Here is a 22,462-nt window from a genome sequence, read left to right as displayed (position 1 = left end):
TTATTGTTTCTAACATTTCAAACATTTGAATGATAAAAAATTTTAAATATTAAAAATGTTATAAACATTTCATAAAATTACTGTTAAATAGAATCTTAATTATCCTAAATAAATTACATAATTTAAAATAAACAAAATTTAAACAATACTCCTAAGTTAGAGAATGATTTGAAGTATTTAGTAAATAAATATTTGTAACCTGAAATAATATCATGAGATTGATTTGTTAAAAGCAAAAATTTCAAAATTAGGATTTAAGTCGAAAACTATGATTTGACATAGAAGTAATTGGCGCATGAAGAGGCTTAGGAGCTTATGAAATTTTCTTCATTTGATCTAACATGTTAGATGTATCAGATCATTAATGGGTGGAGGGTTGGATTGATATAGAGTGGGATTAAGATTGATACCATTTTTTTATTTTTTTTTGTAGAAAACAAAGAAAGATAAGATAAAGTCTTTTTGGAATTGTTTTTGACTTCAATAATTTAAAGAATATAAGAGGGTTGGTGTCTTTGTTCTATTGATCTAACTTTGATAACAACATCATCTTTCCTACCCTACTTTTGAAATTTCATTTTTCTAACATTTGATTGAAATTTGACATCATGCATTTGATGTTCACGTAAGGTGAGTAATCACTGAAAAGTATTAAGATTTGGGAATCACTGTCATGACTGCAAATACTTCACCAGTTCAACAACCAACAACCAACAACGTCACTACATGTTACATGAATTTACACTTGTTTGAAGATAAAGCCAATGAAGTTCTATTCGGTCTTCACAGCCTCTTCCTCTCAATCATGTTGTTTAGTCGACGATGAGACAGACTTGGAAGTCCAATACTTCTTGATCTCTTCTGCAGATCTTCCCGGGATCCTTCCCGCAATCAAATTCCATCTGGTGCATATGTATGACAAAGATCAGACAAACCCACAGATTTTTTATTTTTTCTTTAGTGCTTATCAGGAATTAAACAAAGCCTTAGTAAACCAGCAACAAAGAACAAACCTGTCTCCCACCAATCTAAACATTCTAGCTATGAGTGTCTCCTCATCTTCAGAGAACTCCACCTTGGAATCCTTTGCTGTTTCCTCTGAACCAGAACAAACCCAGATCAGTGAACAAGATGAAGACAGAGAAGGGTGTTGTGTGGGTACCTTTGGTGTCCTCACTAGTGGTGACATTTGAGGAGGTTTTTGAGTCTTCTTCCATGGCCTGAAAAGAACCCATTTGGAGAAGGGTCTAGTGCCCTGGTGGGTAGTATTAATAGGAGAATGGGAAGAGAGATCAGCTTGGACTGGTGGTTTGGGGGGTTTGATGGGTTGTTGGAGAGTGAATTGTTTGTTGGTTTGGCGTTATATGTTTATATATATAATGAACAAACAAACCCATTTGTTTATTTATGCTGTCTTGGTCCTTTTTCATCTTTTTGAATGTAGCTATGTCTTGGCTTTATCCTCACACTGTTCTTAGTCCAACATAGATTAAGGTAAGCTTTTATTATGATTGATTCCTTGCGATGACTTATCCATGCTCGTCAGCGGTCGGGTTCTTCGAATAAGAAGTTTAAAAAAATTTCACCATCTTTGACTTGTTCTATAAAAAGATATTTCACACGTATATATAAATTTTTTTAAATATTATAAATATTAAAAACACTTATTAGAATCAAAACTAAATGGATTCTTAAAATACTTTGAAAAAGAGTTTTATTAGCTCTTTATAATGTAAGATTTCATATTCTGAACAATGATCATACAGGATCGCATGTTGAATCACATGAATATTATACCATAAATCTCTATGCCAAATGGTACCTACCTGATTCCATTTGTGTGTTTAATGAAGACGGTATGGATCTTCTAAGAGAAATGAAAGGCACCACCTCTTTCTTTATATTCTCTCAAGCAATGGGAGCGGGAGAGAGAGCGGTTCTATTCTTTCAAAAGGATATGATAGATCCAAAAGACACAAGCTTAAGCCTTTTATACCCTTCTGCCTTAGGGACCATACCCATTGGTTATTGGGCCTCACGGGCCTTAGGCCCATCATCTAAAGCCCGTGATAGCATTGGGCTCTACACATTAGGTGGCTCATACTCAAGATTAAATCAAAAATTGCATGTGAAAAGATAGCTTGATCCTGGACAATGTTTAATATATTGTCGGTCCACATTTATTCTATCAATCTCCCACTTGGATCACATATATATTACAAACAATGTTCATGATAGTACTTTATTGAGCTCATCTTTGCTATCTTATTCAAAATATCCTTAAACAATCCGATCTACTAATTATGCTAACATAGAATTAAAGCGGTCTTCGTTAATCATAATTATAACTTGACCTATCATCAATCACAACATTAACAAAATTAGCAACATGGATCAAGTATGGATGTGTAGTATGGAAATTATATAGAATATGATCTTTAATATGTCTATTTCCAATTGGTCCTACTTTATGACTAAAAGATAGCCAAATACCACTTTCAACACTTGGTGCTAAACTGCTTCTGAAAATCATCATTTCAATTCAGAGTGTTCAAATACAATAGTCTTTAAAATCAAGATCTGTATAGATAACACAACATAATATCACATCAAGAGAATAAACACAAAATCTAGATACAAACTCTCACTATTCTGACACATCATCAATGTGTACAACACCCATATGTGCGACGTGCTCATGATATACTTTGGGTGGCAAACCCTTAGTGAGCGGATCCGCAATCACGGAGTTTGTGCTTATGTGTTCAATCGATACTTGAAGACTCTGAACTTTCTCTTTCACAACCAAGAACTTGATGTCAATGTGTTTGGACTTTGACGAACTTCGGTTGTTCTTAGAATATAATTTTGCGGTCTTATTATCACAATTGATTCTCAACGGTTTCTCAATCCCATCAACTATTCGTAACTGAGTGACAAATTTCCGCAGCCATATCCCATGGTTTGATGCTTCGTAACAGGCTATGAATTCTGTCTCCATGGTGGAAGAAGCAATAAGTGTTTGTTTAACACTTTTCCATGAAACTGCTCCTCCAGCTAACATGAAGATGTAGCCTGAAGTGGATCTCCTACTATCAAGGCATCCCGCGAAATCGGAGTCCGAATATCCCACGATCTCTAAGTGACTTGATCTACGGTATGTGAGTATGTAATCTTTAGTTCTTTGTAAATACCGCATAACCCGTTTTGTCTTTTTCCAATGATCCATACCTGGGTTACTTAAATATCTGTCTAACATTCCAACAATGTACGCAATATCCGGACGCATACAAACTTGTGCATACATGAGACTTCCTATTGCCGAGGCATAGGGAAATCTCTCCATATCTTTCTTCTCAAGTTCATTTTTCGGACATTGGTGCAAACTAAACTTATCGCCTTTTGCTACAGGCGTGTCTCCTGGTGCACAATTGCTCATGCCAAATCTACTCAACACCTTATCGATGTAGGCCTTTTGTGATAACCCAAGTATACCTCTTGAACGATCTCTATGGATCTGTATACCCAGCACAAAAGATGCATTACCAAGATCCTTCATGTCAAATTTACTAGACAGAAATCGCTTGGTTTCATGCAAAAGTCCCACATCACTACTTGCAAGTAGAATATCATCAACATATAACACCAAGATAATAAATTTGCTCCCACTGAACTTGAGGTATATGCATTGATCAACGATGTTCTCCTTAAAACCAAATGAAGTAATTACCTGATCAAACTTTCGGTACCATTGTCAGGATGCTTGCTTTAAACCATATATGGACCTTTTTAATCTGCATACAAGTTACTTTGAACCATTAGACTCAAAGTTCTCCGGTTGCACCATGTATATTGTCTCATCAATGTTGCCATTAAGAAACGCAGTTTTAACGTCCATTTGATGTAGCTCCAAATCATAATGAGCTACAAGTGCCATGATGATTCTAAAGGAGTCCTTTGATGAAACTGGTGAAAAGGTCTCCTTATAATCAATGTCTTCCTTTTGAGTGAAACCTTTTGCAACTAGGCGTGCCTTATACCTAACAATATTGCCTTTTGAATCCCGCTTAGTTTTAAAAATCCACTTACAACCAATCGGTTTTACATCTTTAGGCAACTCTACTAGGTCCCAAACACCATTGTCTTTCATTGATTTCATCTCATCCTTCATGGCTTCTATCCACTTTTCAGAATCAGAACTTTTTTTTACTTGACTTACTGAAATTGGATCGTTTTCCAGACCCATGTCAAACTCATGTTCTTGGAGATATACAACATAATCATCTGAAATTGTACTTCTCCTTTCTCTAGTGGATCTCCTTAGTGGCACTTGTACTTGAGGTTCTTGAGGTTGTTGAGTTACCTCTTGATGAACTTGAATCGATTCCATAACTTGAGCAGGAGGAATCTCAGGTGTGTCTTGAATCCCTGTTATCGACTGTACATTCTGAATAGTGTCATCAAATATAATATGACCATGTCCAGTCGTAATAATAGGAATATTAACAGATTTTTCTTCAAAGACCACCTTTCTTAATGACTCTCTCCCACTTAACTCAACATCCTCAATGAACTTAGCATTGCCCGTTTCAAAGAAGGATCTAGTTGAGGGATCATAAAATTTGAAACCTCTCGACCTTTCAGAATACCTTACAAAGTAGCAGCTCACTGTTCTGGAGTCCAATTTCTTTTCATTTGGCTTGTAAGGCCTAGCTTCAGCTGGACAACCCTAGACATGCAAGTGCCTAATACTAGGTTTCTTGCTAGTCCATAACTCATATGGGGTTTTTGCTACTGCTTTGCTTGGTACTCTATTCAAAATATAAACTGCAGTTTTAATGGCTTCGCCCCAAAGTGATTCTGGTAAGGTGGAATGACTGATCATACTTCTTACCATATCCTTAAAAGTACGGTTTCGCCTCTCTGCTACACCATTTTGGCTCGGAGTCCCTGGCATGGTGTATTGAGGAACGATACCACACTCCATCAAATATTTGGCGAATGGCCCTGGACGTTGTTCTCCGGATCCGTCATATCTACCATAATATTCACCTTCACGGTCAGATCTGACGGCTTTTATTTTCTTGCTTAGTTGGTTCTCAACTTCAGCTTTGAAATTCTTGAACACATCCAATGACTGAGACTTTTCATGAATCAAATAAAGATAGTCATAACACGAGTAATCGTCAATGAAAGTGATAAAATATTGTTGTCCATTCCAAGAAGGGGTAGGAAATGGATCACAAATGTCTGTATGTATCAATTCCAAGACGTCACTGCACCTATTGACATTCTTTTTCTTCATATTTGTTTGTTTTCCTTTAATACACTATATAGACTTGAAAGTCTGAGAAATCAAGTGGATTGAGAATTCCATCTGACACAAGTCTTTGTATTCGTTGATTTGAAATATGACTCAAACGCTTGTGTCATAACATTGATGAATTCTCATTCATTAATTTTCGCTTAATGCCATAATTACTTGAATGCAAGGTTTCATTTCCATTAGTGGCCTTTATGTTCAATTTATATAGTTTGTCTGTTAGACTACCTGTACCAATAATATTTGAATTTAGATAAAGACTAACCATTCCATTTCCAAATGAACAACAATATCCAAATTTGTCCAAACATGAAACAGAAATTAAATTCTGTCTAAACGACGGTACTACAAAAGTCTCTTCCAAATCCAATGTACATCCAGAGTCTAACTGTAATCTGAAAAGACCAATAGCCTTGACTGTAGCCTTGTTGCCATTTCCCACATAGATGTATCTTTCACCATCAGTTGGCATTCGGCTCCTTAGGCAACCCTGCATAGTGACACTTATGTGAGTAGTTGCACCCGTATCTATCCACCAAGTGTCAGTAGGCACTACAGCTAAATTAATTTCTGAACAAACAAAATTGAGAAGTGTACCTTTCTTTTCACGCCAAGTAGCGTATTTGGTACATGTCTTCTTCATATGACCGACCTTCTTGCAAAAGAAACAAGTGATCTCTTTATCTTGTTTCTTTTGCTCCTTTTGCTATGATGTCCCAGAAATTGAAGTTTGTTTTCCTTTATTGTCCCTCTTTCTTTTCTTGTTGGTACCAAATCCCTGAGATGTGGAAGCCAAGTGAGCACTTTCTATCTTTTCTTGCTTTAATCTCTCCTCCTCTTGCACACATTGAGCAATAAGCTCATTCAAAGTCCATTTTTCATTTTGTGTATTGTAACTAATTTTGAATGGACTAAATTGTGTAGGCAGAGAGATCAAGACCAAGTGCACGAGTATATCTTCCGACAACTCTAACTTTAGTGTCTTGAGTCTCGTCACAAGATTAGACATTTCCATAATGTACTCCCTGATATTCTTTTTCCCTTTATATCGCATAGAGACAAGCTTACTAAGAATAGTGTTTGTCTCAACCTTTTCGTTTGCAGCAAATCGGTTTGCTATCTGGTCCAAGAATGCCTTGGCTTGGGTTTCCTCAAGTATTGCACCCCTTATTGCTTCTAGAATTGAGTACTTCATAATCATTAGACTCATACGATTGGATCGCTCCCATTTTTCCATAGTAGACCTTTGCTCGGCAGTGCTGGCACTAATAAGATCTGAAGGGCGATCCTCCCTTAATGCAAAGTCTAAATCCATGCACCCGAGCACAATTATGATGTGCTCTTTCCATTTCTTGAAATTTGCATCATTAAGCACAAGAATGTTATTAACATTTGCAGATATAGAAGATGCTGAATTCATAATAATAAAGCTCATAATCAGTCACATAAGCATCATACATACATGAATAAATAAATATCATGCAAAATACCTAGCACAAACATTAATATTCAGTCTTTGGACAAAAAATATTAACTTGTAATTGGTATCCTTATACAAAATTAATTCATAAATATTAACAACAAAATCAAAAACAATATGTCTGTCTTTGGACTAACATATCGAATGCAAGATAAATATTATTTATTTTACAATATCTAAACATATTATTATTATTTAAAATAATCGGCCCAAAGGAATATTATTTTAATATAATAATAGATAAAGTAGTCATAAATATGTGACTTAGATGTTTGAGAATTTTTTTTTTTTTTGGCTACTAAGGCCATCAATGCCCTTAATTGCTATGATTATTTATTTTTTGTTTGGGCTGAAGTAAATAAACAAAAGGGAATATATATATATATATATAATATCATTATACTATGCCACAAAATGGGATGCATCCAAGACCTTTTATTATTATTAAACCGTTCCATAAAATGGATGCATATGGGATCCTTTTATTATTAATAAACTGTGCCACAAAATGGGATGCATCTGAGACCCATGGTGATATTTGCAGGGAACCCTGCAGCGACTCACCAAAGGCTCACCAGTGGCGCACCAAAAGGTGCACCAACGCGCACCAGCTGCGCACCCGCGTCGCACCCGCGGCGCACCAGCAGCGCACTTAGCAGCGCCTTCAGTGGCCCACCGTCTGTGCCTCAACGGCGTAAAAAACGACGCCTAGAGCAGTGCCCTGAACCGTGCCAGAGACGGCGCCTTAATGGCGCTGGAGTGACGCCTGAACCGCGCCTGAACTGCGCTTGAACCGCCCCTCAACGGCGCTTGAACCGCGCCTCAACGGCGCTGGCTGAAGGGCGCCCTAACGGTGTCTAAACAGGCGTGTGAGTGGCGCCTCCAGTGGCGCCTACAAATGCACCTTGAAATGGCGTCTGAATCTATTTGAAAAGAAAAACAAAACCAGTACAATTGTTACTGCCCTAATATGCCATTTCTAAGTGATTTAACATTAGGGCTCTGATACCAATTTGTAAGATTCCATATTCTGAACAATGATCATACAGGATCGCATGTTGAATCACATGAATATTATACCATAAATCTCTATGCCAAATGGTACCTACCTGATTCCATTTGTGTGTTTGATGAAGACGGTATGGATCTTCTAAGAGCAACGGAGGGCACCACCTCTTTCTCTGTATTCTCTCAGGCAATGGGAGCGGGAGAGAGAGCGGTTCTGTTCTTTCAAAAGGATGTGATAGATCCAAAAGACACAAGCCTAAGCCTTTTATACCTTCCTGCCTTAGGGACCATACCCATTGGTTATTGGGCCTCACGGGCCTTAGGCCCATCATCTAAAGCCCGTGATGGCATTGGGCTCTACACATTAGGTGACCCATACTCAAGATTAAATCAGAAATTACATGTGAAAAGATAGCTTAATCCTAGACAATGTTTAATATATTATCGGTCCACTTTTATTCTATCATATAATGCATAAAGACTTATTTTATTCCTTAACCATGGACACTTGATTCATGATTGGGAATATAAAAACCAAGTGTTGTAGCATGATAAGGTTAGATTTGCTTCAAAATCATTTCCTAAATAGGGATAGTTTGGGCACAGGCCTAAAAAAGCTAATTGTGCAAGTTGCACAATTTTAGCATTTCAAACCCTTAATGTAAAGTGATGGAAAAAGGAGACTGGGTAATGGTAACTAGGTTAAATAACTTTCGATTAAGAGTATACTTGTTAGCATTCGATGCAAGTGCATTTAAGGTAAAGTGCAGGGAAGTGTTTCAAATTATTAATTAATATGATTTATTTTTATAAAGAATGTTATATAAAATATTTACTATAATGATATATTATTAGAATATTAGTTTTTTTATAGAATAAATAAGTTTATTATGAATATTTCAGTTGATATTATAAGTTATGAGGAAAAACAATTACGACGTTGAGATGAGCTTACGAAGAGATGAATAGAGATTTGAGGAAAATTGAGAGATATTTAATTTATTTAAAAAAAAATAATAAATGAACATATATTAATCTAATATTTTGATAATTTAAATAATTATATTTTGCAATTTCAAAAATAAAAAATAGAAAAGAAAAATAGAAAAAGGGGAAAAAGGGGAAGTGGGAGAGATTTCTCTTGCCGTTTGCCTCGTCACTCGTAAGGAGGAACAGAGAGAAGAAACTCGCGCGTGTCATGCACAGCCAGGTAACCCTAACCCAAACCTGAGCCCTAATCCCCATTCTTCATTTTTCTTCTTGTTGTTGTCGTTGTCATAGAATGATGGGATTGTGTTATCAGTCAATGTGTAGCTTGTGATCCCAAAAGGCAAATTTCTGAAACAAAATGGAAGGGTTGTTTAGATTGTTGGGTGATTAATATGATACAAAAAGTTGAAGGAGATGATGCAGGTTGGAAACTGATCAAGAAAAAATGGGGTTTGCACGTTGTTTTAAATTTCGTTGAATTTGAATGGCGACGAGGTGGATGGTGAAATTGGCTTGTTTTCCGCTTCCCCATGTTGCGAATGTTGGGTTGGGAGCGCAAATGGGTTTTGGATTGAGTGTGTTTTTTTATTGGGTTGGGCTTTGATTTTGATTTCTAATGCTCGAGGTTTGCTGTTTTGGTTTATTTTATTTGCATTGTTGTCAAAGGAGGAGGTAAAGTTGCTGTAGATATAAAATCTAAGGCTCACATTGATTACCATGTTCAGGTTTATGCTATGAAGAAATTTGATAAATTACAGACTTGTTTTGGGAGTTTACTATATTGTTGATGATGTAAACGAGCGTGGTGTTGATGCTCTTATATGCAATTTCGGATATGTGGATTGTTACTCTTATGTTTTGTTGAGATGGGGATTTTCTGTTTTGGTTGATTTGTGTTTTCTCTTCAGGGTAGGAAGTGGTAATGTGATTATGCTCATGGATGCTTTGTCTCATTCCGGCCTTTAGATTCCTATAAGGTTATTAAGTATTGGCTCATCACTATATATTCTTTGGCCAAGATGTTGGAACGTGCACAGTCAAAGGAAGTTGGTTGCCACAGTCAACACAATGCTGTCCCTGTTATTCCGAAATTGTCTGAATGTGATGAAAGTCCTTTGGAATTGGTGGAGGATGAGGATGAAGATGAGGATGTGGATTTCAATCCCTATTTAAAAGAAAGTCCTTCACTGGAAGCTTCTTCGAGCTTGAGCTCTGAAATTGAAGGTCCAGATACCAATGTTGCTGACAGTGGTGGAAGCACTTTTGTACCTGTAGGTCCTAATTTGTTGTCAAACCTAAACATGGAGGTCCAAGAATGTGCAATTGGAGATTCGGAGCATCAAGAGGAGAGTGTGATGCAAGCTGTAGTATATCCTGCAGGGATTTCTGAAAATAAAGCAGACAAAATTGTTTCAAGTAGACATAAGAAGAGAAAATCTGTTTTGATCTCCCAACCAGAAACTGAAACTATTTGTGAAAAGGAAAATGGTTCATGCAGTGGAACTGATGTTGCTCATGATGCTGCCATAGGAGCGTTGAGTGATACAACCCATTCCAGGAAGCCCATTATGGATTTAGATGATGAGGATGCCATCTGCACGCGCACTAGGGCACGCTATTCACTTGCCAGTTTTACTCTCGATGAACTTGAGACTTTTCTTCAAGAAACAGATGATGATGATGATCTTCAAAATGTCGATGATGAAGAAGAATACAAGAAATTTCTTGCGGCTGTTTTATTGGGTGGAGATGGTGACAATCAGAAAATACTAGGAAATGAAAATGCTGAAGATGAAGATGAAGATGAAGATGAAGACAATGATGCAGACTTTGAAATAGAAATTGAAGAAGCACTTGAAAGTGACCTTGATGAAAATACAAGGGGTGGGAGCCAAAAAGAGGAGCATAAGGCAACTGTTCGACGACCTGAGACTAGGCAAAATAAACGCCAGAAAGCAAATGCCCATGATAGAAAAATGCTCTTGGGACAGGCCAAGAGGCCATTGCGCCCCCTATTACCTATCTTTCCAAATGTGACAATTGCCCCTTTCCCTTCTTTTGATGGGAAAAATTTAATGGCTGAGACAGCTCCACACCATCTGTCTTCCTCAGCACATGATGGTCTGGTAAATGGATTTACTCCACATCAGATAGGCCAATTGCATTGTCTGATTCACGAACATGTGCAACTTCTTATTCAAGTATTTTCTCTGTGTGCGCTTGAACCTTCTCGTCAGCACATTGCATCCCAAGTCCAGGGATTGCTTTCAGAGATGCTCCATAAACGGGATCAAATATTATCATGGAGACATGTGCCATATCCCACCTTTTGCTTTCGGCCTCCATACATTCATCCATCAATACTAGATGAAATTCCCAAAAATTGCCCAGCACAATGTACCTTTGAATCATCTCAACCTGATCTGCAGAAAGACTGTTCTTCTGCAAGTAATGATTTGCCACCTTCTGATAACATGTCCCCTTCCAGAGGAAGAAATGAACTTGCTTCTAATGGGCATGTCAATTCCTTTCAAATTAAAGCCTCTTTCTGGGTGCCGTATGTATGTGATCCAGTTCTATCCATTTTGGATGTTGCTCCACTTAGTTTAGTTAGAGGATACATGGATGATATTTCTACAGGTATGTCACATAGTAGTAGTTCATTTGTTCATCAATGATTCTGCAATCATATGCTTGCTCAGAGGTTTGACCTCTGTATGCTTTACTACTGATTTGAAATTATTTTGACAGCTGTGCGAGAGTATCAGCGCCAACATGTGCAAGGTACTTGTGATTCCCGATTTGATAGGGAACCTTTGTTCCCCTTTCCTAGTTTCCAGTCACTTGCTGAAGCTAGTGGCGAAGTTTCGAGAGGAACCATGCCTCCTGCTACCAACATGGAGCTAGTTTCTTCATCTAGTCACCAACCACCTAAAAAGACATTGGCTGCTGCACTTGTGGAGAGTACCAAGAAGCAGTCAGTTGCTCTGGTCCATAAGGAAATTGTCAAGTTAGCCCAGAAATTTTTTCCATTGTTCAATTCAGCACTGTTTCCACATAAGCCACCTCCCACACCTGTTGCAAATCGAGTGCTTTTCACCGATTCAGAGGACGAGTGAGTTGCATTCTTTCTTCACTTGCTGATCATTTCGATATTTTTACCTAATGGCTGCTTTGCTGGGTTTTCCTATTGAAACGTCATCTATTAACCTTGAGATTGATGTTATGCTTCTAATTTCCTCAAAAACATCTAATTAGGTTTAAGCAAAGAGCACATTGCATTTGTTTTCTTTTTATTATGTAGTTGATGATGGTGTTAGATGTTAGCCTTTTTTGTTGTATGCATGCTTCTCTTAATTGCTTCTGAGAGTGATGGTTAATGTTAACATCAATTTATAACTTTATAAGGTATATTTGTGATGGTTTACTTGTTTCATTTTGGGTTGTATTGTAGATTACTAGCAATGGGGTTGATGGAATATAATTCAGACTGGAAGGCAATTCAGCAACGTTTTCTTCCTTGCAAAACTAAGCATCAGGTAATTTCTATTAAAGCATTGGTGTTGCAAATAAAATGTTGCCTGGTTTTTGTTGTTTGACCAGTTGAAATATTAAACATGGGTTTTCCTCCTTTTCCTTTACTGTCAGTTGTTTGTGATAACATATTACTTTTCCTTTCTTTTCACTATGCTGTTAGCTTAGCTCTTCAATTTGTGCTTCTATTACTATTCACCTTCTGATAAATGAATAAAGGATCCAAATGTTTTGACAAAGAATGGAAGTCCAAGCTTTCACTTCTTTTTGCCTCAAATGAAATATGCCATAGATCAGATTAAAATCTTCCCCTGCTTATCATCTTATGAAAATGAAGATTGCTCGCCTAATTTCTTCTCTTGAATTGGTTCACCAACTTTATAGGGGGATGCTACGATACCTTGCAGAGTTTTCTTTAGCAGATAATCCAAGCAGCGGGATAATTGGAACCTTAGCTCGTAGGTCCTTTATTTGTTTTGACTTGAAGGATATCACATCCTTTGTGTACTCCTTATTTCTTTTTATGGTTTAATACAATGTTTGTTTCTTGTTGAAGAAAAAAAATCGTGTGAAATGATGGAACGACCATAGGATAGACTAAAATTTATTAGCAAAGCCCATTATTCTTCTCCCTGTATTTGTCTTTCTGTGGTTTATATTTTAAGTACTAAATATTCTTTTAAAAAATTAATGCTTAAAATATGCTAAATTTACCATGAATTCTTGTTTATTACAAAGACAACTAAGATATTTGTTGCTGAAATCCTTTGACTAGTGCACAAATCTATTAGAGTTTTATTTTGGAAGGCCCAGACTGTATCTGATAGGAAAAGAGATACTATAATGCAAGGTATATTGAAGCTTGAGTGAGGAGATGAATGGGCATGAGGCAGAGATGCATAGGTGTTGAGCAGCTATAGCCGATTGCCTAGAGGGGAGAGAGTCAGGGGCAACAATTGAAGATAACTGCAAAGAACATATAGCTTGCAATATTTAGGCTGGGAACAAGAAGCTAGTTTTGTTGTCTTTTGACGTCTCTTGGGCTATATCTGTCAAGGCTACTCATGTTCAGTTATCATTTGAGTCTTGATATACTTACATGTTGGTATTTTCTCTTCTACTTGATCTTTTATAAAGCTGAAGTGATTTGAAATAATCAAATTTTCACATTGGAAAAATTGAGTATTGCATATTCTACGATATCACAAGGAGCTAGTTTTGTTAGTAATAGCTTATATATTACCAGAATTTTCTTATCTTGTGTGTCTGCATTTCAAGTTTCACCGAAAGCAATTAATTTGTTTTGCCTGGATGAGTTTCCATATGTTTGAACTGGACTGATAGAGAGTTATTTCTGCATTTTCCAACTGCCCATATAGTTGACAGCTACTGCTTCAGCTATAAAGCCTGTCATGCCCAAATCCTGCACACCAATTGTGAAGTTTATCACTGTTCCATTTTGTAGTTTTTAGTTTGTTTTCTGAAGTAGAACTCACAGAGAGAGGAATATGGGGTAGTTCTCCAGTAGTAGCTTGGTGAGTAAGTAATACTAGCGTATTTATTTGACATGTGCTACTTGTCTTGCAGATATTTGTTCGGCAGAAAAATCGTTGCTCCTCTAAAGCACCTGATAATCCAATAAAGGTATGCAAACAAATTCTTGCATATCTTGATTATCTGAATTTTAACTGCATCCTTTGTAGTTGGTGTTTATTGGAAATGCATTCCTGTTGTCAATATAGTTATGCTGTTATGGTTCTCTATCCCTGTCTCTCTCTCTCACACACAAACACAAACATGTGTGCAAACACACACACACTCATTTAAAAATTTGTAAGCCAATATCTTGTTGCTAAAATGTTATAGTACTTGATTGTCATCTCTTGGACTTCATTACTCGGACTTGATTGCCTGTGCTAAAATGCGGTTGTACTTGGTGTTGACCACTGGGGTTTCATCTGATTTGATTTGCCTGACAATGAAATGCCATCTTTGAGCAGCTAAGTCTGAAAAAAAATTGGGAATGTTTTAAGATATCAACTGATATGATGTTTGTTTCAAATCCATTGTGAGAGGTGGCCCATTTTTTAAATTGTTCTGATTGGAAAATAGGTACATGTGCTTTGGCTGATGTTTGATGTTGGGCTTATGTATCATATGAGCACTTGGATTATGATCCTGTTTCTCTTGGCTAGTATAAATTTAATGATGGTGTTTCTATTTCATGCAGGCAGTTCGGAGGATGAAAACCTCTCCCTTGACTGCTGAAGAGAAAGAACGTATTCAGGAGGTAACTTATATGGGTGTTTTTTCAGAATTTCTAATCCATCATGTGATGCATAGATGTCTCATTCTAGCATGATGCAAATTGCTCCAGGGACTAAGGGTTTTTAAACTTGATTGGATGTCCATATGGAAATTCATCGTCCCGCATAGAGATCCATCCTTACTACCCAGGCAGTGGCGGATTGCTCATGGAATTCAGAAGTCATATAAGAAGGATACAGCTAAAAAGGAGAAGCGGCGGTTATATGAATTAAATAGAAGAAAATCCAAAGCTGCAGCTGGGCCAATTTGGGAAACGGTATCTGAAAAAGAGGTATATCTATCTTTGGAATAAAAAAAAATCTAGGTTGCATCCGGATCATCCACATCTTCTCATGATACCGCATCAATCCTATACAGTACTCTGATAGGATTTAATATATTGCATTGTATTCTAAATATCTAGATGCATTGTTTGACTTGTCCAATCAGTGATGTTCACATGCTTACAAACCTGATTAGATATTAGTAATCTGTGGCTGGTGTTGTGAATGAGGGCTGAGGTTTGCCTAGCTTGGCATAGTCTAGGTAGACTAGAGCTCAACTTTGTTTAGCTGGTGGATAGAATGAAGCTTGAAGCTCCTTAGAATGGAGGTTCCAAAGCCCAAAATAGAAGCTCAAGTTACCAAATATAAACTTGTGCTTAAATTAGATTATGATATGACATTGAAGTGCAAACTCGTTATGGTAAAAGAGTTAAGCTTGAAGCTTGAGCCTGGCTCATGAGCCTTTCAAGCAAGTGCAGTTTGGTCTTGTTGATGGTTGGTGAGGGTTCCTTCAGAATGATAATTGAATCTCAGAATTATTTTGTGTTTGCTGCAGGAATATCAGACTGAAAATGCAGTTGAAGAGGGTAAAAGTGGAGATGATGACATGGATAATGATGATGAAGCTTATGTTCATGAGGCATTTTTGGCAGATTGGAGGCCAGGTAATACCAGTCTCATTTCTTCTGAACTCCCTTTCTCGAATGTTACAGAAAAATACCTACATAGTGATTCACCCTCACAAGAGGGTACTCATGTCAGGGAATGGACAAGTATTCATGGGTCTGGAGAATTTCGACCTCAAAATGTACATGCGCTCGAGTTTCCAGCTGCTTCAAATTACTTCCAGAATCCACATATGTTTTCTCATTTTCCTCATGTTAGAAATTCAACATCTTCTACTATGGAGCCGAGTCAGCCAGTTTCTGATTTGACTTTAAAATCCTCTAAATCTCAATTCTGTTTACGGCCATATCGAGTTCGTAGAAATAGCAGTGCACACCAAGTGAAATTAGCACCAGACTTGCCTCCAGTAAATCTTCCACCATCTGTTCGTATAATATCTCAGTCAGCTCTCAAAAGTTATCAAAGTGGGGTTTCTAGTAAGATTTCTGCTACTGGTGGTATTGGTGGCACTGGAACTGAAAATATGGTTCCGAGACTTTCTAACATTGCAAAGTCAGGAACCTCCCATTCAGCAAAGGCTAGACAGAATACAAGTAGCCCTTTGAAACATAATATTACAGATCCGCATGCACAGAGATCCAGAGCCCTCAAAGATAAATTTGCTATGGAAGAAAGAGGCATTGAATCAGATCTTCATATGCATCCTTTGCTGTTCCAGGCCTCCGAAGATGGACGTTTGCCATATTATCCCTTCAACTGCAGTCATGGTCCTTCAAACTCTTTCAGTTTCTTTTCAGGAAATCAGTCTCAAGTAAATCTCAGTCTCTTTCATAATCCCCACCAAGCAAATCCCAAAGTCAATTCCTTCTATAAATCTTTAAAGTCAAAAGAATCCACACCATCTTGTGGTATTGACTTCCATCCACTTCTTCAAAGATCGGATGATATAGATAATGACCTGGTAACTTCACGCCCAACTGGTCAGCTGTCTTTTGATTTGGAATCATTTCGAGGCAAACGTGCTCAACTTCAGAATTCTTTCGATGCTGTTCTGACCGAACCACGTGTCAATAGTGCACCTCCAAGGTCTGGCACAAAACCCTCCTGCCTAGATGGAATAGAAAATGAATTAGATTTGGAGATTCATTTAAGTTCTACATCCAAAACGGAGAAAGTTGTGGGGAGCACAAATGTTACTGAAAATAACCAAAGGAAGTCTGCAAGTACTTTGAATTCTGGAACTGCAGTAGAAGCTCAAAACTCTAGTAGTCAGTATCATCAGCAAAGTGACCATCGCCCATCAGTTTCTAGTCCCCTCGAAGTTAGAGGCAAGCTTATTTCTGGTGCTTGTGCATTGGTTCTTCCGAGCAATGACATTCTTGATAATATAGGTGACCAGTCCCTTCCAGAAATTGTGATGGAACAGGAAGAGTTAAGTGACTCTGATGAAGAAATTGGAGAACATGTAGAGTTCGAGTGTGAGGAGATGGCAGACTCTGAAGGTGAGGAATCATCAGACTCTGAACAGATTGTTGACTTACAAGATAAGGTACAGCTTCTGTTTCTTTGTCCTAGTATTCCAGATGCTTTTGAATTGGTGAGAGGTATATGCAATGTTATTCCTTCCAAAAGCTAATACATGAGTATCACTAATTTTATTTGCTCCATCTTGATTAGTGCAACTCATAGTGTCATTTTAGATAATAACTTTTGCTTTCTGTTGCTTGAAATGCCACTGGCTTCAGTCTATCAGAATTGTTCTCAAGATGGTCTGCAGCAACACCTTTTTCTCTTTTGTTTTGTTGAAGTACGACCATAATCAATTTGTGCTATTTTCCATGCCTTACATGTAGCCCCTTGTAATCACTTGTGAACAAAACCTCTAGTGCTCTGAATTCTAACTAATTCTTCACTACATCGCATAATATTTCATTTCCTTTTCTTCCTTTGGTTGGGAGCTGGATTGCATTGTTATTTACTCCCTGGATGGTGTGAATTTGCCTCTTGTTTTGACTTTGGATAATAACCTCTATGGTGGAAAATCCATCTGCCCTTGAGGTAGAATAGATTATGCTGTTGGCCATTGTCCCTCAATTTGCTATTCCATGGCATGGTCTAGCACGCTGATGTAACAACCTATGGCTTGATCAGCTCGCTTGTCTATGTTCTTTTTCTTGTATGGGTGAATGTTTAGGTCATGTTGTTTTGGTTTGGTTTCTTTCTTGGATTTTATAATTCTGGTTGTGGTGGATACTGAGCACCACCACTCTTTGCTATAGTGGCCTAGTGATTTTTCAGTAATATGTGTTTGTATCTGATTTGCTACTTGAAATGTAATCATTCTCAGGTTGTCCCTATTGTTGAGATGGAGAAGCTTGTTCCAGATGTGGATTTTGACAATGAACAATGTGAACCAAGGCGCATTGATAATCCTCAAAGCAATGATTGTATCACAAAGGACAGCACTTCTCCTGTTAGGTTGGGTTCCACGGGTCAAGAAAGGGATACCAGGTGCAGTTCTTCATGGCTAAGCCTAAATTCGTGTCCTCCAGGTTGTCCTCCCCAGGCGAAGGCCCATTGCATACAGAGCAGCAATGAGGAGGGCCCTGATATGAAAAATCAGGAACCACCCCGGCCCAATAGATCTAGCAGGAAGACAACACCAATCCCAAAGTACGTTGCAGCACAGAAGCAACCTATGAACATGCCACCACAGCTTGGCCAAGATTCTCTTGCTGTTATCCCAGTGAGGAAACCCAGAAAGCGGTCAGGCAGAACTCATCCAATTTCAAATCTGGGAATGACTGTGGAAAGCTCTGACCAAGCATGTAACAATGAGCTGGGTTCAGACCAGCTCCGTTAGTACATGCTGGGTTTGTTTCCTTTTTCCTTTTTCTTTGTGAATATGAATTTTGAGAAAAGACAGGGGTAGATTAACGATGGTTGATTTACCCGTGTTTTTTTCGAGCCATGTACAGACATGTTGCTTGTATAGGTGATTTATATTATACCATCCTAACTTTCTGGGTTGAAATGTTAGCATTGCTGAGAACTCTTTGGAAACAAATCCCAGTTCATTGGGTTAGTTGAACGCCTTGTGGACAGTCTTTTTAATGTTGGAATAGGAAATGGGAATGAGAAAGCCATTCTATTTTTTTCTATTTGGATTACGTATAAAATAAAAAATAAAAAATTCTTATAAAAATCAAAATTCATTCTCCTCTGGTGTTTTTGATTCATTTCTTTGGTATCATATTATGATTCTACCCTTTTTCTTATTTTTACACTATTTGATTCTTTAACACACTTTTCAAACAATCACATAAAAAGAGTTAAGTGGGTTGGGGCGTATTAAAAAAACACACAAAATATTTTTAATGGAATTTTATTTGTTTTTTTAAAGTATTTTTAGGATAATTATTTATCAAGTGTTTTTTTAGTAAACATTAAGAATGTATTTGATAGTGATTTTATAAAGTGTTTTTTTTTAGTTTTTATAATACTTGAAAGGTAAAAAATTTAAAGTTTAAAAAAAATTAAGAGTGTATTTGAAAGTAATTTTAGGAAATATTTTTAGCATTTTTAATACTTGATTGATAAAATATTTTTAATGTTATAAACGATTTATAAAATCATTACCAAATGGGTTCTAAGAGCAGGTTTCATAAATAGTCTAAAAAATCTTTCTAGTGCTTAAAAGATAAAAAATTTCAATTATGAAAAAGATAAAAACACTTCTTATAATCACTATTAAATGCACTTTAAATTTTTTTAATATTATAAGTAATTTTTTAGATTTTTAAAAGTGTTTTAATTTTTTTTTAAACAAAATACTTTTTAGATTAAAAATATTTTCTAAAATTATTATTAAATGAACTTTAAAAATGCGTTTAATAGTATTTTTATTTAAAATATTTTTAGTTAAAATGTTGTTTGTAAAAGTGTATTTAAGATAATTATTTATCAAGTATTTATCTAAAAAGTACCATTGAAAAATTTTCAAAATGTTAAACAAACTGTTTTTCCAATTTTATCAAACATTAGATTTTATTTATTTATTATTATTTTTAAAAAAAAAACACATTTTAAGCTACAAACATGGCCAAACAGACTCTAAGTTTGAGTTTTGACCTATTAAGTTGTCATTGTTAGCTTTGGACATTATAAGGAATAAGGGGTTAAACCATTTTAGATTGTTTTCAAGGCTCATTTCAATTTTGGCATGAAAAATGGCTTTTGGAATACTTTTGAAAATAGGGTTTTTTTTGGTATTTTCTAGCCTAAAAAGCACTTTTTTTTTTTTTTTTTACATTTTTCTTTTTAATTTCATATATATATATATTTCTGAATAGAAAATAGTTTTTCAACTCAAAAAATATATATTTGATAAATTTTTAATAAAAAAAAGTTCTTTTTTTTGGAAAATTGTTAAAATATTTTGAGAATTTTTACGTTATATATATTGAATAGAGTAATTTGAAAAAACTGTTTTTTATATTTAAGTTATTAAACAGAATTATTTTTGAAACCTTTTCAAAACACTCCTAATATGCTTTCTGTACAGAGGTGTAGTAAAAAATTTTCCTTCGACCTCAGAAAATCTGACACAAAGAGAACAAAGTATCGTCCACACGGATTGCCGCATATACCTTCAAAATGGGGGCCCTTCCACTGAGATCATGCCACATCAGCCAGGACCCACCAGAAAAATGAAAAGAAAATCACATAAAATCAATCTCCAACGGTCAAAAATCCTTATCGCCATCCAAACCTCATCCACTCCCTCCCCCTCCCTCCACCTCTCATTCCCCTACTCTCCCCTCCACCATTAGAATTCACAACACAGACTAATCCTTCACTCTTCAAAAAAACCAAACCCACAAACCTCATTCTTCCCCCCCTCTCTTTCTCTCCTCTTATCTGCAGTTGAGAGAATCTTCATCTTCATCATTAAATCATATCATCATGTCTTGCTCCAATCTAACAATGTGGGTGTCCTCAAAACCTTCTCTTTCTGACAGTTCTTTGCTCTCTTTTCGCTCTTCTCTCAACCCTTTTCAGCTTCCTTCCCATAATTCCCCCACTGCCAGCCCCTCCAAGTCTGTGATTCAGTGTGGGCTCCGGGAGCTCAGGGAGCGTATCGATTCTGTGAAGAACACCCAGAAGATTACTGAAGCTATGAAGCTTGTTGCTGCAGCTAAAGTGAGGAGAGCTCAGGAGGCCGTGGTTAATGGCAGACCCTTCTCTGAGACTCTCGTTGAAGTGCTTTACAACATCAATGAGCAGCTCCAGACTGACGATATCGATGTCCCTCTGACCAAAGTCAGGCCTGTCAAGAAGGTTGCCTTGGTGGTTGTCACCGGCGACCGGGGTCTTTGTGGGGGTTTCAACAATGCGATTATCAAGAAGGCCGAGTCTAGGATTGCGGAACTGAAGGATCTTGGTCTTGATTATACTGTTATCAGTGTGGGGAAGAAGGGTAATTCATATTTCCTCCGTAGGCCTTACATCCCAGTTGATAAGTTTCTTGAAGGTGGCTCACTCCCCACTGCTAAAGAAGCTCAGACAATTGCAGACGATGTTTTCTCGCTATTTGTGAGTGAAGAGGTTGATAAGGTGGAGCTTCTGTACACCAAATTCGTGTCCTTGGTCAAGGCTGATCCAGTGATTCACACCTTGCTTCCTCTCTCCCCCAAGGGAGAGATCTGTGATGTGAATGGTAAATGTGTGGATGCTGCAGAGGATGAGTTCTTCAGGTTGACAACCAGGGAGGGGAAACTGACTGTGGAGAGAGATGTTATAAGGACTCAAACAGTTGAATTCTCCCCCATCTTGCAATTCGAACAGGACCCAGTTCAGATTCTTGATGCCTTGCTCCCCCTCTACCTCAACAGCCAGATTTTGAGGGCCCTGCAAGAATCACTGGCGAGTGAGCTTGCAGCCAGGATGAGTGCCATGAGTAATGCTACCGACAACGCGGTCGAACTTAAGAAGAACCTCTCCATGGTCTACAATAGGCAGCGCCAAGCCAAAATCACAGGGGAGATTTTGGAGATTGTTGCTGGAGCCGACGCCTTAGTCTAGTGTGAAAACATGGTTCAATTCTCATCCTCATCACACTTGTGCTTCTCTGTAGATGTTCTTTTGGTGTTTCATTATTTATTCAAATATGAACGTTTAAGATCAGCTATGCAGATTAGACACTTTTTTTAATACTATCATTCTCAACTGCATACAAACTTCATGCACAATGAGAATCACAATGTATTTCGGATTCAAACCCCACATCTTTATTTGTTCTTGCCGCCCATATATTCATAATACTTGTACTATTTGGAGCTTCCACCTCCATGGCTCTCCTCTGGTTGTTCTATGTTGAACAGTTTATAGTTTTTTTGATTCATTCCCATGACAATTCGATATAATTCTCACCAATAACCAAATCTACTGCTGTGATGCTTGGCCACATGATGGAGTTGTATGCTGCAGACTACATATGCATTTCCACTGATTGATGTTCCTAATCAGAAGTCTTCTGAAAGACTGCATGAATTTCTTAGAGTTCAGTAGGAACCCGGTTTCTACAATTGGAAAATCCTATACTAAAATGGATTAATTGTTCGTTCTTATAGCTATTGTTTTGCTAGCATTGGACAGATTTGATTCAAGATTTAAGAGTCCTTCTACTAACCCAGTTCCTTCTGCAGTCTTCAAAATCTTGTGGGCCTTGAGTTTTGGCAGTGAAGAGGAAACTCATAAGGAATCCTCTTAAAATTGGCCTGAAAAACTGAAACCTTGTCCTCTGTTTTGTGATGTAAGCAGGTGTAATTTGCCTGGTTGCATTCCATCGGGGAATATCCGAAACTCTTCTTTAAGACACATTAACATCTAAGATCAATGAATAATGCA

At 37.2% G+C, this 22,462-nt stretch overlaps 3 protein-coding genes across 5 annotated transcripts; 2 read left to right on the top strand and 1 right to left on the bottom strand.

Moving 5' to 3' along the window:
* Positions 1-674: 674 nt before the first annotated feature.
* On the bottom strand, positions 675-1,330 carry LOC100252176 (MYB-like transcription factor ETC3). 2 transcript variants are annotated; one of them, XM_010657094.2, is made up of 3 exons: positions 1,163-1,270; positions 1,014-1,098; positions 675-902 (listed from the first exon to the last, which is right to left on the bottom strand). In XM_010657094.2, exons 1-3 carry the CDS (start codon positions 1,233-1,235, stop codon positions 800-802), a joined length of 261 nt encoding a protein of 86 aa, XP_010655396.1. In that variant the 5' UTR covers positions 1,236-1,270; the 3' UTR covers positions 675-799. The 2 variants fall into 2 exon arrangements, with proteins under 2 accessions (XP_010655396.1, XP_059596275.1); XM_059740292.1 differs by having other exon boundaries at positions 1,014-1,330.
* A 7,566-nt stretch (positions 1,331-8,896) lies between these two features.
* Positions 8,897-18,587, top strand: LOC100247051 (uncharacterized). 2 transcript variants are annotated; one of them, XM_010657092.3, is made up of 10 exons: positions 8,897-9,021; positions 9,710-11,441; positions 11,553-11,916; positions 12,256-12,340; positions 13,923-13,979; positions 14,566-14,625; positions 14,713-14,934; positions 15,483-15,591; positions 15,673-17,102; positions 17,901-18,587. In XM_010657092.3, the coding sequence occupies exons 2-10, from the start codon at positions 9,821-9,823 to the stop codon at positions 18,414-18,416; spliced, it is 4,464 nt and encodes a 1,487-aa protein (XP_010655394.1). In that variant the 5' UTR covers positions 8,897-9,021; positions 9,710-9,820; the 3' UTR covers positions 18,417-18,587. The 2 variants fall into 2 exon arrangements, with proteins under 2 accessions (XP_010655394.1, XP_010655393.1); XM_010657091.3 differs by having other exon boundaries at positions 15,483-17,102.
* Positions 18,588-20,324: 1,737 nt separating this feature from the next.
* On the top strand, positions 20,325-21,898 carry LOC100264091 (ATP synthase gamma chain, chloroplastic). The gene has a single exon (XM_002274979.5). The coding sequence runs from the start codon at positions 20,519-20,521 to the stop codon at positions 21,635-21,637; it is 1,119 nt and encodes a 372-aa protein (XP_002275015.1). The 5' UTR covers positions 20,325-20,518; the 3' UTR covers positions 21,638-21,898.
* Positions 21,899-22,462: the final 564 nt, after the last annotated feature.

This window comes from Vitis vinifera, chromosome 10 (assembly GCF_030704535.1).
Source record: "Vitis vinifera cultivar Pinot Noir 40024 chromosome 10, ASM3070453v1".
Classification (NCBI taxonomy): domain Eukaryota; kingdom Viridiplantae; phylum Streptophyta; class Magnoliopsida; order Vitales; family Vitaceae; genus Vitis; species Vitis vinifera.
The sequence above is the reverse complement of the archived record's forward strand: the minus strand, read 5'-3'. Positions and strand labels throughout refer to the sequence as shown.

What these genes read in the sequence shown, in the direction of transcription:
- LOC100247051 (XM_010657091.3), top strand. Translation starts at nt 9,821, where the DNA reads ATGTTGGAACGTGCACAGTCAAAGGAAGTTGGTTGCCACAGTCAACAC. An exon ending in CACCTGATAATCCAATAAAG is followed by an intron (nt 13,980 to 14,565) that starts GTATGCAAACAA and finishes TATTTCATGCAG; the next exon opens with GCAGTTCGGAGGATGAAAAC. An exon ending in AGAAAGAACGTATTCAGGAG is followed by an intron (nt 14,626 to 14,712) that starts GTAACTTATATG and finishes AAATTGCTCCAG; the next exon opens with GGACTAAGGGTTTTTAAACT.
- LOC100252176 (XM_059740292.1), bottom strand. Translation starts at nt 1,189, where the DNA reads ATGTCACCACTAGTGAGGACACCAAAGGTACCCACACAACACCCTTCT. An exon ending in TTTAGATTGGTGGGAGACAG is followed by an intron (nt 903 to 1,013) that starts GTTTGTTCTTTG and finishes CATATGCACCAG; the next exon opens with ATGGAATTTGATTGCGGGAA.
- LOC100264091 (XM_002274979.5), top strand. Translation starts at nt 20,519, where the DNA reads ATGTCTTGCTCCAATCTAACAATGTGGGTGTCCTCAAAACCTTCTCTT.